This window comes from Rhinolophus sinicus, linkage group LG09 (genome assembly GCF_036562045.2).
Source record: "Rhinolophus sinicus isolate RSC01 linkage group LG09, ASM3656204v1, whole genome shotgun sequence".
NCBI lineage: Eukaryota > Metazoa > Chordata > Mammalia > Chiroptera > Rhinolophidae > Rhinolophus > Rhinolophus sinicus.
In genome coordinates, this window is record NC_133758.1 from 114,722,928 (window position 1) to 114,741,263 (window position 18,336).

The 18,336-nt window shown below is 48.1% G+C and overlaps 1 protein-coding gene across 3 annotated transcripts in view; it reads left to right on the top strand.

Moving 5' to 3' along the window:
• Nucleotides 1–18,336, top strand: part of GRB10 (growth factor receptor bound protein 10) — a 127,098-nt gene that overhangs the window by 28,980 nt on the left and 79,782 nt on the right. Inside the window, exons 2-3 of one of the 3 annotated variants that reach the window (XM_074341041.1) lie at nucleotides 15,987–16,100; nucleotides 16,973–17,067. In XM_074341041.1, coding sequence (XP_074197142.1) covers nucleotides 17,017–17,067 — 51 coding nt within the window. In that variant the 5' untranslated portion in view covers nucleotides 15,987–16,100; nucleotides 16,973–17,016. The remainder of the gene's footprint in view (nucleotides 1–15,986; nucleotides 16,101–16,972; nucleotides 17,068–18,336) is intronic. The other 2 variants (XM_074341040.1, XM_074341042.1) reach the window with 2 other exon arrangements.

The following is an 18,336-nucleotide window of genomic DNA, read 5'->3' on the forward strand; positions in this document are numbered from 1 at the left end:
TCCCTGCAGCCGGTCAGCCATATTGAGGCCACACTGTCGTGCACCCCAAGTCCACACTGCTTTACCGATTTTACTCACACTGTTAATGGTGAAAATGATTCTTTGGAGCACAGTGGACTTCCCTTTCTCCTCCTATAGCCCAGACTGTGGTCCTGGAGGGCCCTTCCTTCTGGTCAGTGCTGAGTTATCTTGGGACCCTGGGGATCGGTGCAGGCTGTAGTGAAGGTCCAGGCAGGTCATCTAAGGTGTCTGCTGTCTTTGTTCCCTTTTCAAGTGGCCAGCAGGATCAGACTGAGAACTCGTGTGTGTTGGTGATGTGAAAGCGTGGGTCTTCTGGCATTGACAGTGGGCGTCACTTGACATCACAAATGTCGGGGAGGAGGCCTGGAGCTTGAGTGTCATGGTCTATATGTTCCTGTCCACTGCTGGTTACTGACAGCGATGGCTAGTGACCTCTAGCCCTTCTGGAGTTCTTACCCCAAGGATGCCTCTTGCTGGGTCAACATGCTTGTGATCATGGAGCAGGCCATACAACAGAATGGCCCTGAGATGGAGGAAGAGGGACATGGGGACCGTCACAGCTTCCATGTGTGAACCTGCTTGGGGGAAACGAGGACAGATGCAGTAGGGAAGTCTAGTGTGTGTGTGTGTCTTTGGTCCTCATGCAGTGTTATAGCTCCTTTAGCCTTCCACACAAGTTTTGAGTATGGACAATAAGAACAGCATCTCCCAACATGTTACTTATGGCCATCTTTGAAGTTTTGCAAAGAACGCTCTGCCTTGGTACCTCCTGGTACCAAAGGGCCCCCCAGGTAGCAGAGGGCACTCGTTTTTGGTGCTTCCCCATGGAGAGCTGCCGAGGGCTTCTGTGTGTTTCTCCATGGGATCTGTAGGCCTCACATTCCAACTGTCTCCAAGAACTAGATTTTCCTTTTTTCTTTCCGAGAGCGGGGGCAGCCTGGTGACAGTATTGCTGAGGGAGAAGCAGGATCAACAGGCTGTTACAATTCATGCTAAGTTGAAAGGAGGATTAATTTTTTTTAAGTTACAGTCTCAATTAAGGGAAGATGAAGGAATGTAATAACATGCGATGAGATTTATGATAAGAAGGACAAACTCTGATTGAATAGCTCCATTTAAGGCATTTCATGCTTTCAGAAATAACAGCCATGAGCCTAAAGACGGGGTGGGGGAGCGGAGGGGGTGACATTTCAGAGGTGCTGTTTGCTTTGTACTGTCAAGGGTTATTTTGACCAGTTCCTTCATAGATAAATGAGTGGACGTCCAAGGGTCCAGAGGGTACATGATGGATGTGAACAACTTCATTGGGAGATTATTACTTTCTTAGTCATTGGAGTTCTTAGAGCCGATGGGGGAAATGACTGCTTTGAAAATGACAGATCCTGCAAATTATGCAAACTTCAGGGAAAAAACCAGGTTCCCACTGCTTATTCCTGTCGTCTCTGATAACGGAGGACTAGTGTGGCCGGAGTATATATAAATCTACTTTTTCTGGAAACAAAACAATTTAAAATCCCAGTTTATTATTATACAATAAAGAATTTTATAAGTTTTTACAAAATGGATTAAAGTGTTTGCGAACATCTAGAACTTTGGAGTTTGAAGAATTTTTAGCGTCATCTATCTAGTTGAGTATAGACCCATTAAACCTATTTTTCGTGAGAAAACACGAGGGTTTTTTGTTTGTTGGTTTGTTTGTTTTAAAGTTGAATGGAGCATCTGTTTGTAAAGTAGGAGTGCTGAATCCCCATGATGTGAGGGGCATGCCCTCGTACCTTTTCCCCTTTGGGGGAGGGTCTCGCCTGGTCAGAGTTGTTCTTTATTCCACTTCAGAGTCTGTACGGCCGTTTTGCCCTGACCCACTGAGGATGGGAGGGGTGACATGTATTCATCTTGTTTTCTGTCCATTGTGTACCAACAGTTAGCTCACATCTTATCAGGGGAACCCTCCAGAAGAGAAGTTGTCCTATAACATTCAGGCTTAGGTTGTTTCTCGACTGGACAGATTTTCACTGGAGTAAATATAGGCTTTGTTGTAAAACAGCTAGAAATTGTATGGGGACACAGTGAGTGACCTGAGAGCCTTCAAATGGATTTGAAGCGTTTCGAGAAAAATGTAGAGGGTGGGAGTGTGCTGGGCGGTGGGGGTCACAGCCGCTCGTGTCAGGCTGTGTGTCCTGAGCTTCGCTGTCTCAGCCAGCCCGCGGTGACTGCAGTGAGCAGGGACCTGGATGCTGTGTTTGAGCCCGGCCTTGGTTCTGGCTCTTCACCAGGAAACGGGACTCCGAGCAGAAGGCTGGCGCCCGTTCCTGACATTCCTTTCAAGCCCACGGAAACAGAAAGGACTCCATGGAAAAATCAGTGGGTTTTATGCGAAGCCTAATGGTTTTATTTTCCTTCACTGCTTCCTTGAGCCTTTACTCTAGTGAAGCAGCAGAAGTGGAATGAAGCACTTTGAAACATGGCTTTACTTTCCCTGAGGCTCTCTGGCTCTCTCTCCACCGCCCCCTCCTCCCTGGTCCCTCCCCTTCCGCCCCTGTGTCCTCTGCCTCCTGTGTCCCCCACCCCCAGCTTCTCCCCCTCCCCTTCTCCCCTTCAGAGGCTGGTGGGTGGAGAACCAATTTTCAGGAGTTGCTCAAACTCTGAGAGAGGTGGGGGTCCCGGGGCCTGTGAGCAGCATGGTGGGGCCTCGGTTGGAAAGATCCTCGGGCTGCTCTGTTGAGAAAGCTGCAGCCTGAAAACTGCGGAGCAAAGCCATGTGCCCAGACCAGACGCAGCCTGGGGAGCAGTGGTTGAAGTCTGGATCCGTTGGGTGGGCGCAGGGGAGACAGAGTGGGTCACGGCGGACAGCACGGTCGGCCTGAGCAAGTCGACACAGGGGCCTTCCACGTGCTGAGATGGAGAAGCGGCAGGGGGCGAAGGCAGCCAAGCTGCGGTGGCCATAGGAGCTGGGCATGTGCTCCCGGATTCAGGGCTGAGGCCGGGGGGCAGATGGGACAGGCAGCAGGTAGCTTTCAATGTCTGTGTGATGAAGGGGAATGAGCAGGCCAGCGAGCGAGGGAGGGGACCGCCTGGAGAAGCGGGTGCTGGGACCCCGATACTTAGGGGTCTTGGAATTGGGGAGATACCTGTGCCGGATACTGAGAAGGGGGCCCAGTGAGGGAGAGAGCAAGCAAGTGGGGGTAGCCTCCTGGCGGTCCCTGGAAAAACACTCTGTGCAATGGCGTTCTTTTCGGGGACTGGATTCCGAGCCCCTCTGACATGCACGGTGGATTTTGAAGTCTGCTTCTCAGTCCTTTGCAGCCGCAGAAGCAAGGCTGGCTCTTCTCACCTGCGGTTTATAGGAGCCAGATGCTGTGAGAGCCAGAAATGGGGACGTGCTTTGAGGACGTCACCAACGAGCAGGGCCCGCTTGTGGAAGGTACAGCAGCACCGGTTCTCCTCAGACGCAGCGACTGTGTCACTACGTTTGGGTGGTAACTCCTGCACCGGGCACAAAGTTAACAGGCCCAAAGGGTCTTCAGTGAAAAGCAGTCTCCTGGCCCCTGGGCCCCCGAGGCAGCCCTGCTTCAGATCCTTCCTCTCCTCCCCCACTCTCCAGTGGGACGGGCCGCTGCCCACGTCTGTGTCTCCTCCCTTAGCGCTTGGCCCCTCACCCCTGTGTACCTCGGGCCCCTGCATAGAGAGCCCTTGTTTGGGCTGCTACAGGATGCTTTGTCGTCCAAGGAGCCTGTATTTTCAGGCTGTCAGGTTGTCTGCAGCGCTGTGTGCAGCTCCACAGGAAGCAGCCAGCGTGCTCATTAACCTGATCACTGCATCCTGTCACAGCCCCGGGGCCTGGCACCCACGACCCCTTCTCTGAAGCACCAGGGACCCGCGATTCTTGCAGCTCTGGCACTGGACCTGGGGCTGTCGGGATGGAAGGGGACTCCGAGAATCCATGCAAAGACTGAGGCGAATATCCAATGCCACTGTCTCCCGTATTTTGTGATCTCAGTCCGAGGTCTGGGGAGTGTCCTTTAGAGACACCTCCTTGGTGCTTTTTCCCAGTCGATGTCCATCAGTGAGCTGGGTTTTCCTGTCGTGACCGGTGCTTTCCGTTTAGGTGGGGGTTGGAAGGGCCCTGGAGTGCATCTGTTTTATAAAGTGTTTAAATCCAGGGGCTGTGCTCCAGTGTCCTCCATCTCACTGACCAAGTGGGAACCGGTGTCCCAGCAATTTCAGCTCTCATTTGTAAGCAGTGACGACAAATGCCAGCGCTGTGCTTTGCGTTGGTAGCATTCACTCCCTCCCACGTGAAGACGGCTTGAGGGGCGGTAGTTCGTCCTGGGCCGTGTGGGTGGCATCGTGGCAACCTCTCCCTTTTTGACTTAATTGGCACAGTCTCTTACTTTTTGTTTCTTTTTATAGTTTGGATGTACAAAGCCCTACCCCTTGGAAGGCACCCAGAGGCATTTGTAATTATTCATAAAACTCAAGAATCGAGGATTATCACATCATGAGACCGGTCGCGAAAACAGAACTTTCATGAATTAAAAAACGTCTATCAGGGAAAATAAGTTCTTTTAAAAAGACCCCAAGTTTAGGTCTATGGGAAGGTAATCCACATTTTAAATTTAGAATTATAATGTTTTCCTTCTTCCTCCAGTGTCGCCTGGTCACATATGGGTAGGACGTTCTCATCCGCACAGCACCTGACCCTTTCTTTTCTCTGGCTCCAGCCTGCCGGCCGCTCTGGCTCCATTCTGCTCCCCTGTCTGGGAGGTCCTGGGTTTGCCGTGTGACCCGGGGCAGGTTGTGCAACAGCTCAGAGCCTGCGTCCTTCTTTGTGATATTGGGACAGTCACGCTCACAGGTTTCAAAGTTGTCTAGGGTTCGGTGCTTGAATGAGGGATTTGTCTTGTCTCCTGCACACGATTGCTTATCCTGAGAGGGGTCTCTTTACTGCATCTGCGGATATGGAACACGCTCCGGGTGACGTCCGTGCGGAGCCCCTGGGCCTGTGTGCAGGACCAAAGGCCAGTGTTGTTTACCCTGCTGATGCCTTTATGATGGGGGACGTGCAGCCACTCTGCCTGTGTGTGGGGAGCCTCGGCTGTTTTCTGCGGCCGTCCTTGCTCAGGTGTGTTTACTGACTTTGTCCGGCGATGCTTATCTCAAGTGAGTTGGGTCATTCCTTCCAGGGGCCTCAGGAACCGATTAGCATTCCAATCCTTTGCTGACGCATGCCCTCCGTGCCTGCACACTGACCACGGCGGAAGTGCAGGCCCAGCTCTCAGGCCACAGCGCCCGCGTGGTCAGGGGAGCTAGAAATGGAAGATGCATGTACCATTGGCCTCCCCTGGGTCCCACAGACCGAGTCCTGTTCCCGGGAGCTGCCCCGTAGCTCAGGGCCTGGGCTCTGGGTCTGTGCAGAGCCGAGCTCAAGGACCGACTGCACAACTGGCCGGCATAGCGACCACAGGCGAGTCCCTTCCGCTCTCAGTGTCCAGACCCTGCGTGGGGACAGTGACCGTGTTCCACGTGGGTTGTTGAGAGGAGTGGATGCTTCACACAGATGAATAAACAAATAGACAAGGAGTGTGGCCGTCATGATGTTGAAGTCCGCTGTTGATACTTGAATAGAATATTCCAGACAAATCTCTCAGAAAATACTGAGAATGTGAAAAGCAGAGGTCAAATGCAGACGCTTGTGCCTAAACACACGCAGTTTGAATGGTGAGGTCACTCTTGGCTGCAGGTAATTGACAGTGACGTCCCTGCACCTTCTCCCCTTCTGCAGAGGCCTGTGGAGAAAGGACAAGTTGGCGTTCTGAAAGGGATTCTTTTATCTGCACGCAGGAAGAGGAATGGATTTCTAACCGGCAGCAAGCACGCCAGCTGCAGCCTGCAGGGTGGAACTGAGGGCTGCCATTTGAGGAGCTGATGGCTTTCTTACTTCAGACGGCTTAGGGGTTGTAGGTTCCCCTTCCCCAGCCCCCAGAAAGTGAGGCATGATTCTTCAAAACTTTATTGTAGTTTTCTCCCATTTTTCCTCATAAAAAGGAATAATAATTATAATGAAAAGAGATGAGAGCAGTGGTTCTCAGCTTTGGAAACACCTGAGGAGCTGCAGAGCCCCAAACACTCTTTTTGAGATTTTATTTTCTCTGGTCTGGGGTGCAGCCCCGGGCACCTGGAGTTTTAACCTCTCCCCACCTCCCACCGGATATGCAGCCCGGTGGTTGGGACGAGGTCAGCAAGGTTCTCACGGGTCAGTGTATGGTAGAACCGCCCCCCCCCCCCCCGGGGCTCCTACAGCACCCCCTGCATTGCAGACCCACCCCAGAGCTCCTGAGTTAGCCAGTCAGGGTCTGAGCTGCAGAGCTGATATTTCAGTGTGGTCCCAGCTGCTTTCTGTCCAGGGACCAAACAGCAGGGCTGGAGGGTTCTGGTCACAGCCTGGACTTCTGGACTGACTGTCACCTCCTCAGGCCCCCCATCACAGCTCTGGGACCTTGACTGATGCACTCCATTTTCCTCTTGTAAACATGGGGGCTGAAACCACATACACGTGTGTGTGTGTGTGTGTGTGTGTGTGTGTGTGTGTCTGTTTACACACACACACACACACACACAATGTGCACAAGTCCTACCAAGGACTTGGAAATCAATTTTTTCCCCCTTAAAATAATTGATAGTAAGAGCATCTGAGTCCCTGGGTTCCTTTTTGTTGGGGGAGTTGAAGGAGGGTGGGTTTTATGCAATTTCATCTCCAATGTTTTCTCACTTAAGGGTTTTTGTTTGTTTGTTTGTTTGTTTTAGTTTATTCTGATTTGGGTATATATCTTTAATAAAATTTATAATTTCATTCAAGTTACCAAATTTATTTATGATTGTCCATAAAATGACTATACAATTAAAGAAATCATTATATTCCTCTTCTTTTGTTAAATTTTTATATATTGGTGGGTTTTTACTTGTAAGAGATTTGTCTTTCAGTCATCTTTCTTGGATTTTCATCAATTCTGTTATGTTTTGCTTTCTGATTTGTTTTCGACCAGATTTCCTTCCTTCTGGTTGAAGGATGGATTTGCCCTACTCATTTAAGTTCTTCTTTCTTTTGTAGGTGGTGCAAAGGTCATGCATTAGTTTTCCTTCTGTTGTTTCTCTTCCTTCCTTCTGTCTGTCTTGACATGTGATGCTGTTCATTGTCCTAATTGTCCAGAGATGACTCTTGTATTAATTTCCTCCTTGGACCAATTATTTAGGCCAGAGCTTGTTTTTAATTTTCAAGTGGCTAAGTTCTCGTTTTTTATGCACACGTTCCTAATTTCTAGTTGTGTTGTGTTTGGTTCTAGCACGGGGCCTGTTGGCACGGGGCCTGCTGGTATGGTGGCTGGCTGTCCCTGTGTCAGCCTGGGCCTGTGGCGTCTGCTCTGTGTCTTCACGCCGGCTGGCAGAAGGAGGCCTGGCCCCTGCAGGTGTTTCTGTGGCTCCAGAGATCTTTAGGTGTTAGCAAAATGTACTGATACTCTCTGTGGCTGAGAATTTTATAAAGCAGTAATTTCAAATATTGTAAATACTTGCCAGTGAGAACTTTTCATAAATGCCCATGTCTACAGTCTCATCAGGCGTAGTATTATGCACTGTTTTTACCTCACTTTGAGTCCTTCCTTTGCCGTAAGTGATCAACAGAAGTCTCCAACGACAGTTTTTCTCAGTTTCTCCTTGGAGGTCTTAGCATTTCTGTGTGTTCATTTACTTTTGTGTAAAAGTTTTATTGAAGTAGGATGTTCATTCTTATCATTTAAGATTCGTTTATATTGTTGCTTTGTTATTTGGAGGATAAAGAGCTACTGCTATTTTCGTTCTTCACTGATTACATTTTTATCAATGGGTTTCGCTTTAAAAGTGTGGACGTGTGTCTTTGTCCTAGATGATGCTTGACTGTCACTGCCACTCCTTTGGCCTTGGTTTCTGTGCTGTTCTTAGATCTTTGCCCATTCTGTCTCTACCCTGTTTCTAGCTGTCCTTTGAAAGCTTTTCTTTTTCAGTTTGCTTTGGGTATTTTTTTCCCATTGGAATATTTCTGAATATTATTTTGAACAGAAGGGAACTGGACAGTTGACATCCATTGCCACATGTCATCAACCTCTGAATCAATTGTTTCTGTTTAGGACGCTCCATCCTCTGTCTGTTTTCCATTTTCCCTTTGCTGTTTAAAGCAGTATTAATTTCTTTTTTAGCCTTTTATTATGATTTAGAATGCAAATATCTGTTTTAAATTCTACAAGTGATTATGTTAATGTATCATGAAATTTGCTCAATTATATTTTTCCTAATAAGGAGCAGGTCTTCTGTCTTTTATGGAAGGTACCACTTTTTTTATTTTAAAATCCTGCAATGATTTATTTGAAGACTCGAAACTTTTCTGTTTTATGTTAATTTTTGATGCTTTATCTTTTTTAAAAAAATTAATATTTTTTAGTTACATTGAAATATAGTTGACATACAGCACTGTATTAAGGTGTACAGCATAATGACACATATTATGACATGATGACCACAATATTTAATCTTTAAACGAAATTTTATTATTTAACTTGTCCATCAACAATGGCACTAGTTAAGCCTCGTTTGTTTGCAGATCCCTCTTGAGTTCCTCCTGTGTGCTCTTCTGGGTGTAGCAGGGAACAAGGCCAACTTCTTGAGCAAGAAGGGTTTAGCCCATCTAACACGTGCAGTAAGGTTGGTGTCAGAGACGACAGGGCGATGAGCGTGCAGTGTGTGCTGGAGGGTTGGGGCGGCAGGCGGTGGCTGTCATCTGAATGTCTGGGGGAAGAGAGGAGAGAGTGGGAAACAGACGTTCTAGAGACTCCAAAGTAAATTTCCTAAGGAGATGGAGTTGCTTTTGTAGTTGTGTTTGCAAGCAGCATGAAATACACATTTTGGATTTCTGGTTCAATAAAAATAGAAAGTGTCCATTTAGCACAGTTTGTGACTCGGGGGGTTCTGGAAGTGGCTGGTTGCCTTAAGCAGAGCAGCTGCGTTTTTCTAGGAGTGAGTCAAAGGAGGAGGTGGGTACAAATGCTCAGGTGTATGCCAGGTCTGGAGCAGCCCGCTGACCCTCCGCCAGGAAGGACGGGAGTTCGGCAGGCGAGGGCGAGTGGGGTGGCAGTGTCCCGGCCAGTGGCAGCAGTCTGTGCCCTGGAGGGTGTGTGGGTGTGCAGAGAACAGCTGGTGAGCTTGGAGGTGGGGTGCTGACCACACCCCCAAACCTGACCTTATTCTCAAGTGTGGGTTGCTACCTATTGCCACGCCTTGAAATCAAGTGATTAGGTCATGAAAAGTGTGTTTTATTAAGGAAATGGCACAGAAGAGGAACCATGAGTGTGAATTGCAGGGTGCGTAGCACGCACTGAGCCCCTTGTCCATTATAAAGGGTCAGGAGCATCATGGGACGAAGACGAACGCGGGGACCCGCCCATGCGCTGGCCAGCATCCCAGTTCATGTTTCTAGAATACAGAGTCATCCTGATGGGACAGGGAACCGGGACAGTTTAATCGACTGTAAACATAACCAGAGCTGGTGGCGCTACGACAGGCGTATGAATGTCACCTGCTGCCTGGCACAGTCTCCGGCATTTCAGTTAGGAACGCCCAGTGTGCTGTTCAGAAAAAGTGTCACCTACTGTAACATTTTTTAAGTTTATGACAATTGTATCATTTTAGCTTGACTGGTACAAATTGCCCTTAAAATGGAGAAAAATAAATAAACATGAAATGAAAAGAACAAAGACACGTGCAAGTTCAGTTGCTGGATCCAGAAGTGTAAATATTGACATTGTTAAGAAAAATGTTGACTCTAGAATCAGCAAACTTTTGACTTTGCTTGGATTATTTTTTCTGCACTATAGTCTCTTAAGGAAAAAAGTGCCAACTGTGGTGAAAATTATTTAAATTTTTATCGTAAGTTCAAAACTCAATTAAAACGGTCAGACTCCATTACATTCTTTATAACGGCATTCTTGCAAAGGCATACTTAACTTTCACAGTCTAAAGGACGTGGGAGAGCAACACAGAACGCTGAATGTGTCAATGAGCTCCTTTAATCAAAGGAAGAAAAAGGACAAATTGACACGGTTTCACTGTCATTCTACAACGGTTAACGAGGAAGTCTTTTATCATTAGAGCTTTGAAGCTTCACTGTATCCACCTGCTTATGAAACTCTTCCTCAGTATCTGTGTGGGGCACATCATTGTTTGAGAAATTAGCTGATGATTTAGAAACGAATCTCTTTGGAGTAGCACAGTCTGCCATCAAATCTGTACCATGGAGGACGCTTAGAACTACTGAGGCTTGTTGTCCAGGGCCGGTGTGGGTATTTCCGTCTCCAGGAGAGCACAGATAATGGCAGTGCCTGTCGCTCTGCCAGCTGTGGGTGGCCAGACCATGAACGGAGGGCTTGTGATATGAGTTCCGTCTCACCTCCCAGACACCTGGGTCACATAGTCACAGGACTGAGACAGGGCCAGGCTGGTCCAGATAAATCGAAATGGAAAATGTGTAAACAAGTTCCAAGCAATTATGATGGTGTTCTTTGAAGAAAAATAAGTTTGTACGGAAGCGATATCTGGGACCACTGCTGTATACATCTCCAAGCTTTCGTAGCCTAAGAACTTCTGTTGAATCTCATGGTGGTATTAAAGAATTTAGTGAAAGTTGATTTTATTCAAGGAAGTTCACTGAATAGCCAACTATTTGTTTGTTTTTGTTTTTTTAGCATAAAATAAACAAAATACGAAATTTACCATTTTTCAAGTTTAACCATTTTTAAGTATACAATTCAGTGAAGTTAAGTACATTTACAGTGTTGTGTGACTGCTGCCATTTCTGGAATTTTTTCATCATCCCCAAAAGAAATTCTGTACACATTAAACAACCCCTCCGCACCCCAGCCTCTGGTAACTTCTATCCCTCTTTTTGTCTCTATAAATTCTCCTCTTCTAGGTACCTCATGTAAGTGAGAGCACATTTGTCCCTTTGTGACTCATTGCACTTAGAATGGTGCCTTTAAGCGTCATCCATATTGTAGCGTCTATCAAAGTTTCATGATTTTCAGGACTGAGTAATGTTCATTGTACGTGTGTACTAATTTTGCTTATTTATTCATCTGTCAGTGGTCACGTGAGTTGCTGTCCCCTTTTGGCTGTTGTGAATAATGCTGCTACGGACATGAGTGGACAAGTGTTTGAGTCCCTGCTTTTGATTCTTTTGGGTATATGCCTAGACATGGAATTGCTGGAACATATGTTAATTCTATGTTGACTTTTTAAGGAGTTGTCATAGTGTTTCCACAGAGGCTGCACCATTTTACATTCTCACTGGTGGTGCACAAGGGTTCCCATTTCTCCACATCCCCACCGATACGTGTTGTTTTTCGTGATCCCTCACTGTGGTTTGGTTTGCATTTCCCTAATGACCAGTGACGCTGAGCATCTTGCCGTGTGCCTGTTATCTCTGGAGAAATGTGTAGTCAAAACATTTGCCCAGTTTGGGATTTTGTTGTGGTTGTTGTTACCGTTGTCATTGGGCTGCAGGAGTTCTTTATGTATTCTGGGTATTAATCCCTTATCAGGTATAGGATTTGCAACTGTTTTGTACCTTCCTGTGAGTAATCTTTTTACTTTCTTCATAGTCTTGTTTGAGGCACAAAAATTTTTAACTTCGGTGAAGTCCAATTTATCTTTTCTTTTTTCTTTTTCCTTTGTTGCTCGTGTCTTCGGTGTCATGTTCTAGAAATCATTGTACACTCCACTGCCATGACATATTTTTTTTTTCCTATGTGTGCTTCCAAGAGTTTTGCAGCTTTAGCTCCTGCATTTAGATGTTTGATTCATTTTAAATTCATTTTTGTGTGTAGTCTGAGGTAAATGCCCAACTTCATTATACTGTATGTACATATCCAGTTTTCCCAGAACCATTTGTTGAAAGACTGTCCTTTTTCCATTCAGTGGTCTTGGCGTCCTTGTTGAAAATCAATCCGCCGTGTATGAGGATTTATTTCTGGGCTCTCACTGGCCTACGTGTCTGATTTATTACCAGAGCTCTGGAGCAAGTTTTGAAGTCAGGAAGTGTGTGTCCTTCAACTTCATTCTTCTTTTTCAAAATCCTTTTGGCTATTTGGGACCCATGAGAACCCGTATGAATTTTAGAAAGGCTTTTATCTATTTCTGCAACAGACACTGGTGGGGCTTTGATTAGAACTGCATTGCATTGAATCTGTAGATGGCTTTGGGTAGTTTTGTCATTGTAACATATTAAGTCTTCCAACCTGTGGAACAGGAGGTTTTGCCGATTTTTATCTTTTGTATATTCTTATAACAGCATTTTGTAGTGTTCCGTGCACAAGTCTTTCACCTCCTTGGTTGTTTTCTAATTATTTTATTATTTTTGATGCTATTTTAAGTGGAGTTGTTTTTTTTTTTGTTGTTTTTTTTTATTTCCTTTTCAGGTTTTTCATCATCAGTGTATAGAAACACAACTGATTTTTGTGTGTTGACTTTGTATCCTATAACTTTGCTGAATTTATTCATTAGCTGTAATTGTGTCTCTGTGTGTAATTTTTAGACTTTTCTACAGATAAAACACGTTATCTGTGAACAAATACAATTTGAAGTCTTCCTTTCCAATTTGAAGGCTTTTTATTATTTTTTCTTGCCTGATTGATCTGGCTAGAGCTTCCAATAATAAAAGTTGTTGAATAGAAGTGTCAAAAGCAAGCATCCTTGCCTTAAGGGGAAAGCTTTCCATCTTTCACCAGGGAGTATGATGTTAGCTTGGCGTTTGATGCATTTTATTAGAGACCAGACTTAACCCAGTCCTCCCGCTGTGTCTGACTGTAGTTTACTTGTCCCAAAGGAACCTGCTCAGCAGAGCTCTGAGACGTGTATTTTTCTGGCTAAGAAGCAATCTCATTTGGCAAATACTTTCAAAGGTGATGTTTAAGTAATGAAATTGGCATACTTAATTGGTATTTTCAGTACTCTCAACACCCATCGCATTTGAAACTTCAGGGGGAAAATAACAATATGTTTCCATATATTGAACACATCCAAGAGTTCCAGAGGGCAAGCAGTAGGCTCAGAGTGAGGCAGCGAGAGAGTGGGACGTGATGGCCGAAAGGAGCATGGGGCAGGGCTGTCCCGTGGTCGGGTGCAGAAAGGGTCCTACAGGACCAGGAGGAACTGTTCTGTTTGACATTAAGGGGGAGCCAGCAGACACCAACCCCTCCCCCAGGCCCTCAGGGATGTGGGTGAAGGGGGAAAGCACGACTGTACTTAGGATAGAAGGTGGAAGGATGTTTGGAAAGGCTGGAAGGTGGTGCGTGGAGAGCCATCAGATACACGTGGCAGTGGGGAGGTCTCTGAGAGGCGTCATGGTGTGGCCCTGGGATCTGGCAGCAGTTGGTTGGGTGGGCGGATTGCTCAGGGTTCTCCAGTGCAGCAGAGCCTGTATGTGTATACATAAAGAGGTTTATTGTAAGGAATTGGCTCACGCGACTGTGGGGGCTGGCAAGTGAAATCCGCAGGGCAGGCCGGCAGCCTGGGAACTCAGGCAGGAGTTTGCTGTAGTCTAAGGCAGAACTCTTTCTTCTCCGGGAAACCGAGTCTCTGCTCTCTAGGCCTTCGTCTGATTGGATGAGGCCCACCACTGTCGGGAGGGAAATGGCTTTTGCATACAGTCAGGTGATTGCAGTTCTTAACCACTTCTGCGAAATACCTTCCGAGCAACCCCCAGCTTGATGTTTGGTGAGGTGGCTGGCTGCAGAGCCAGGACAAGTCCACACACGACACTGACTCTCACGGGGCAAGGTTGACTTACAGGCCGGAGAATTTGGAAGGCCTGGGGGCTTGCAGGAAGCTGGAGGGAGGTTACCAGCCACAGCCCTGTCCTGAGTTAGGGAAGGGGGAGTTCCGGCCTGGGGCCCTCCACCCCCTTGTGAGCACCTCCACTGCACATCGCTGGGCCTTCTCAGCCCAGCACCCTGTTGTGGGTTGTTTTCGTTTTTATGGTGGTAATTTAAAGGATCCTAGAGAGACGCTTGCAGAAAACATAATTAGTTGGTGGTAAATGTTACAGATTTACGATACTTCTATTCCTTTTAGCTACACCAGCAGTTTAGCAGTGTTTTAATATTTGGGTCTGTTTTAGTTTTCTAGGACCACCATAACAAAGTACCCCAGAGTGGGGGGCTCAAACAACATTGATTCTCCCCCAATTCTAGAGGCCAGAAGTCTGAGACTGAGGTGTTGGCAGGGTCCTCGAGGCCTCTCCTGGTGTGGCTGGCCGTCTCTTCCCTGTGTCACCACATGGTTTTCCTCTGTGTGTGTCTGTCCTAAAATCTTCTTACGTTGGATTAGGGCCCAACGAACACCTCGTTTTAATGTAATTACCTCTTTAAAAGACCCTGCCTCCAAATACAGCCAAATTCTGAGGTACTAGGCGTTAGGGTTTCAGCAAATGAATGTTTTACTTTTGGGGGTTGAGGGAAGAACATGGCTCTGCCCATAACTGGGTCTTATCTTGATTTTTTATTTTTATTTTATTTTTTTTGCTATTTTGTTCGTGGAATTAATATCTCTAATTTTATGTCTCCCTCAGTCTTTCATTTTTCCTCTGGGAGGCTTTTATTTCTGAATTCTAAAAATATCACACTGTAACCAGACTTTGCTAAAGACATCTGAAATGCGAGGAGCCCTGTCCCGCGGCAATTTCTGGTCTTTTTCAGGTCGGAAACCTGGGTTTCCTTTGCACTGACCTTTGTTCTCTGCGTCCAGAGTTATGTTCTGGCCTTGTGTTACAGTTTTACCACTATATTTCAGTCATTCTCTTCATGGGCTATTTTCAGTGTTCCTGGAATTTCTCCCCCGTGGATGTAGTTTTCTGCCATTTGGATACTCCCAATGGACAGTTCATTTTGTCTTGGGCCGTTTCTTCCCTGTATTTTTCCTGCTACTCTCCTTTTCCCTGTGTTGCTTTTCCTTCATTGAGAGAAACAATCCACTTTCTTAATCTTTCTTATTGTTTTCATAGTAAAAGTACTTCAGGAAATAAACCCTCCACACCCCGGTGAAAAGAATAGGACACAGACCCCATGCCCTCATAGTGGTGGTTCTTCTTACCACTTACTGTCCTCGCTCCTCTTAAACGCAGTCTCAGAGGTGACCATGCCCCCCCCCACCCAGGGGCCCCCACCTGTCCCTGGGCCTGTACTGAGGGGAGTGTGGAGTGTGGGAGGTGCCACCGAGGCCGCCCCTGTACATGGTGGGGGCGGCCCCTGTACTCCTCTTGGAGCTGTTTTGTCTCCTCCCTGAGGACCGGCGGAGCCCCCATTGTGAAAGCTGCCCTGTGTGGATCGGGTGTGGGGACCCAGTAAGCTGGGCAGTGGCTCTTTGTCAGCGGTTACGGAAAGTCAGGCTTGGCGGGGGCGCCGAGAGCCTCTGCTCCCAGTGAACTCACAGCTTATTTAGGGGGTGTGAGACCAAGAAGGAGGATTTACAACTCGGTGTGGCAGATGGAATGATGGATGGAAGCCCACCATGTTGCCCAGAGCCCAGAGGGGACACTGACTGAGCCCTCTTGGGTGGTAGTGGTTGATGAGGGGCAGTCTGCGGGGGCTTCCCGGAGGAGGTGATCTCCAAGCTCAGCCCTAAACGGTAGTAAGTGATAGCTAGTGTCAGAGCTAGGACAACACCTATAGGTACAGAGGCCTGAGAAAGCCTCATGTGGCAGGAATTACAGCTTGTTCAGGGTCTCTGAGCCAGAGAGGAGACGAGGGTCCCCAGAACCTCTGGGATTATGACAGAGAATGATAGTTGCCGCTGCTTCTGAAAATGTGTTTAATCTCCAGTGGTTTCTGGGTGAGAATAATAGTATTGAGGGTCTTTTGACGTGACCTCTGGTTCCTCTCTCTTCCCAGAATCCACCAGCTGCATCCGAAGTGTGAGTCGTCGCAGCCGTCTGTCCTCACAGGAGTGAAACCCTGCTTTGTAAGAGTTAGCAGGGGAGACGCCGCCTCGAGTTCACTTTGTAGGTATTCTCCTGTGTGTTAGTAACCTGGCAGAGCACTGTGTTACGTTCTGAGGCCAAGGGTGGTCCCTCCCCAGCCCATGCCACACTGTTGATCGTCCCCTTGGTGCCGACGTGTCAGCAAGGCGGGGCCTTCTCAGACGAGTCCACTTGGAACGTTCACGACTGCTTTGTATGCATCAGGCATGTGCTTTGTGCCAGATTGAAAAAAAAAAAAGAAAAAAGAAAAACAGAAAGACAGGATCTCTGTTTCCTGCTTGTCGGGAGTTCATTGTGGGAGCTGGATGTGCCTTGTAATGTCGGGGATGGTGCGTCAGCTCACGGCGGAGTGGGAAAGTGTCACGTGAATACTGTTCTTGAAGGTTGCAGTTAGAAAACGTGCCCTGCGGGGAGAGCGTTGAATCACTGTCATGGTTTGCTGCCCACTGAAAACTGGCCAATAGAGCCAGCTTTTATGCAGGTGGTACCAACAGGACCCCGACGACACATGCTGACCCACTCAGTGCTTTTCTGGAATTAGGCGCAATCCATATTTCCCACAGTGTGATGGAGCCCTCAGGGTGTTAATCATTGTTATGAGAAAAGGAGTCCAGAGGACGTGTGGGTTAATTCCAGCGGGTTGAGGTCACCCTGGTCCCTCTGAGTGCCCCTCTACCCCACAGACCCTGCGACCACACAGGGCTTTTCAAGATGGTACAGTTGGTGACAGTCCCCTTGTGTTAGAAGAGTCGGCAGTTGTTGCTGCTTGAGCAGACCTCCTGCCCAAACCTCCACGTGGTGTCCCAGGGCGGCCCAGGGGCCAAATCGCTGCCGAGCCCATTGCGAGCCGCGCATGTTGCCTCTGGTGTGGCTTCTCACAGTCTCTCTTTATTCCAGGTGCTGCAACACAGTGCGTGTAATTTGAAGAGGCCAGAGGCACCATGGCTTTAGCTGGCTGCCCAGATTCCTTTTTGCACCGTTCGTACTACCAGGTAGGGGCGAGCGTGGACGTCGGATTCTGGCGAGTGCTGCTGGTGGAGGGCCACGGCGCACATGTAGTTCATAACCTTGAACTGTTTCATTACTAGCAGGTCACCAGATGCTCAGCTGGGGCTGCTGGCGTCCCAGTGCCGGAAAGCAGGCACGTTCCCCAGGGTCCTTGCCTTGCCTGAGGAGGCTCTCCTCATCATTCGCCTTTGACGGTGCCACCCCCTCCTACAATGTGTTCATGGTAGAGCAGACTAGCCTGCAGGGAAGCAGGCACAGCATTGTCACCTGCTGGGCCCTGAATTCCAGAGGGCGAGTTGGAATGCCGGTGAATATTGGGTTAGTCAAGTGGAGACGGAGCTTCCATAAGGCCGAGGGCGTGGGCAAGGAACAGGTTTCTTGGTGTGTGGCTTCTTGACCTCATTGTCACATGCCCCTTGTAGGTGGAGTCCTCCCCCCCACCCCCCAGAACACTTTATGGGGGAATAAGTTCATCTCCGTTCCTCCACATTCCCTCAGTCTTCTTCATGGGCTTCAGGGCAGGTTCCTTCACCTTCGGAAGCAGAGTTTCACCTTGATTGTTACCGTACAGGCAGCAGGCTCCACTTGAAGGAATGGCCCTTGAGGCTTTGGGTTTGGCAAGTGGCTCTCAGTTTGTCCTTGCCAGCCCTTCACCATCGAAAGCACACTCACCGCCTGCTGTCGGCCGCCATTTCCCAGGAGGCGTCCGTGTGCAGTCCTTCCGGGTGCTCTCCCCTTGAGCCGATTGTCACACTTCCCTGAACTTGGTTTTCCCTCCCTATATCTGCAGTCTCTCTGTAGCTGCAGTGATCAGGTTTTGCCTTGAGCATCGTGGCTGCAGAGGGACATGTTTTTAGCTTATTTTGGTGTCACAGTGAAACAAACCTTCAAAGGAAGGCTGGAGATGAGGACTGCTGCTCGTTGTCACCGTTGAATTTGAGACAAAGCCCAAATTGGCTTCGATCCAGAAAAGAGGGCTAGAACTTGAGCAGACTTGCGACGTTGACTGGGGCCTCACGGGCCTGTGCAGTCGGCTCCAGGCTCTGCCCTCTGCCCTCTGCCCTCTGCAGTGGGGGATCGGGTCCTTATTCTTAAAGAAGGTGGGGTGACCACACCCCGTTGATGGTTAGAACTCTGTGCTACACCCATTGGCTGTGGGTCCAGTGCTCCTGTGGCCGCTTAGCTTTGACCAGTTATCAGGGCCCAGAAGGCACCCCTCCCCCACCTGCTGCCTGGCACCGGGCACCATCCGT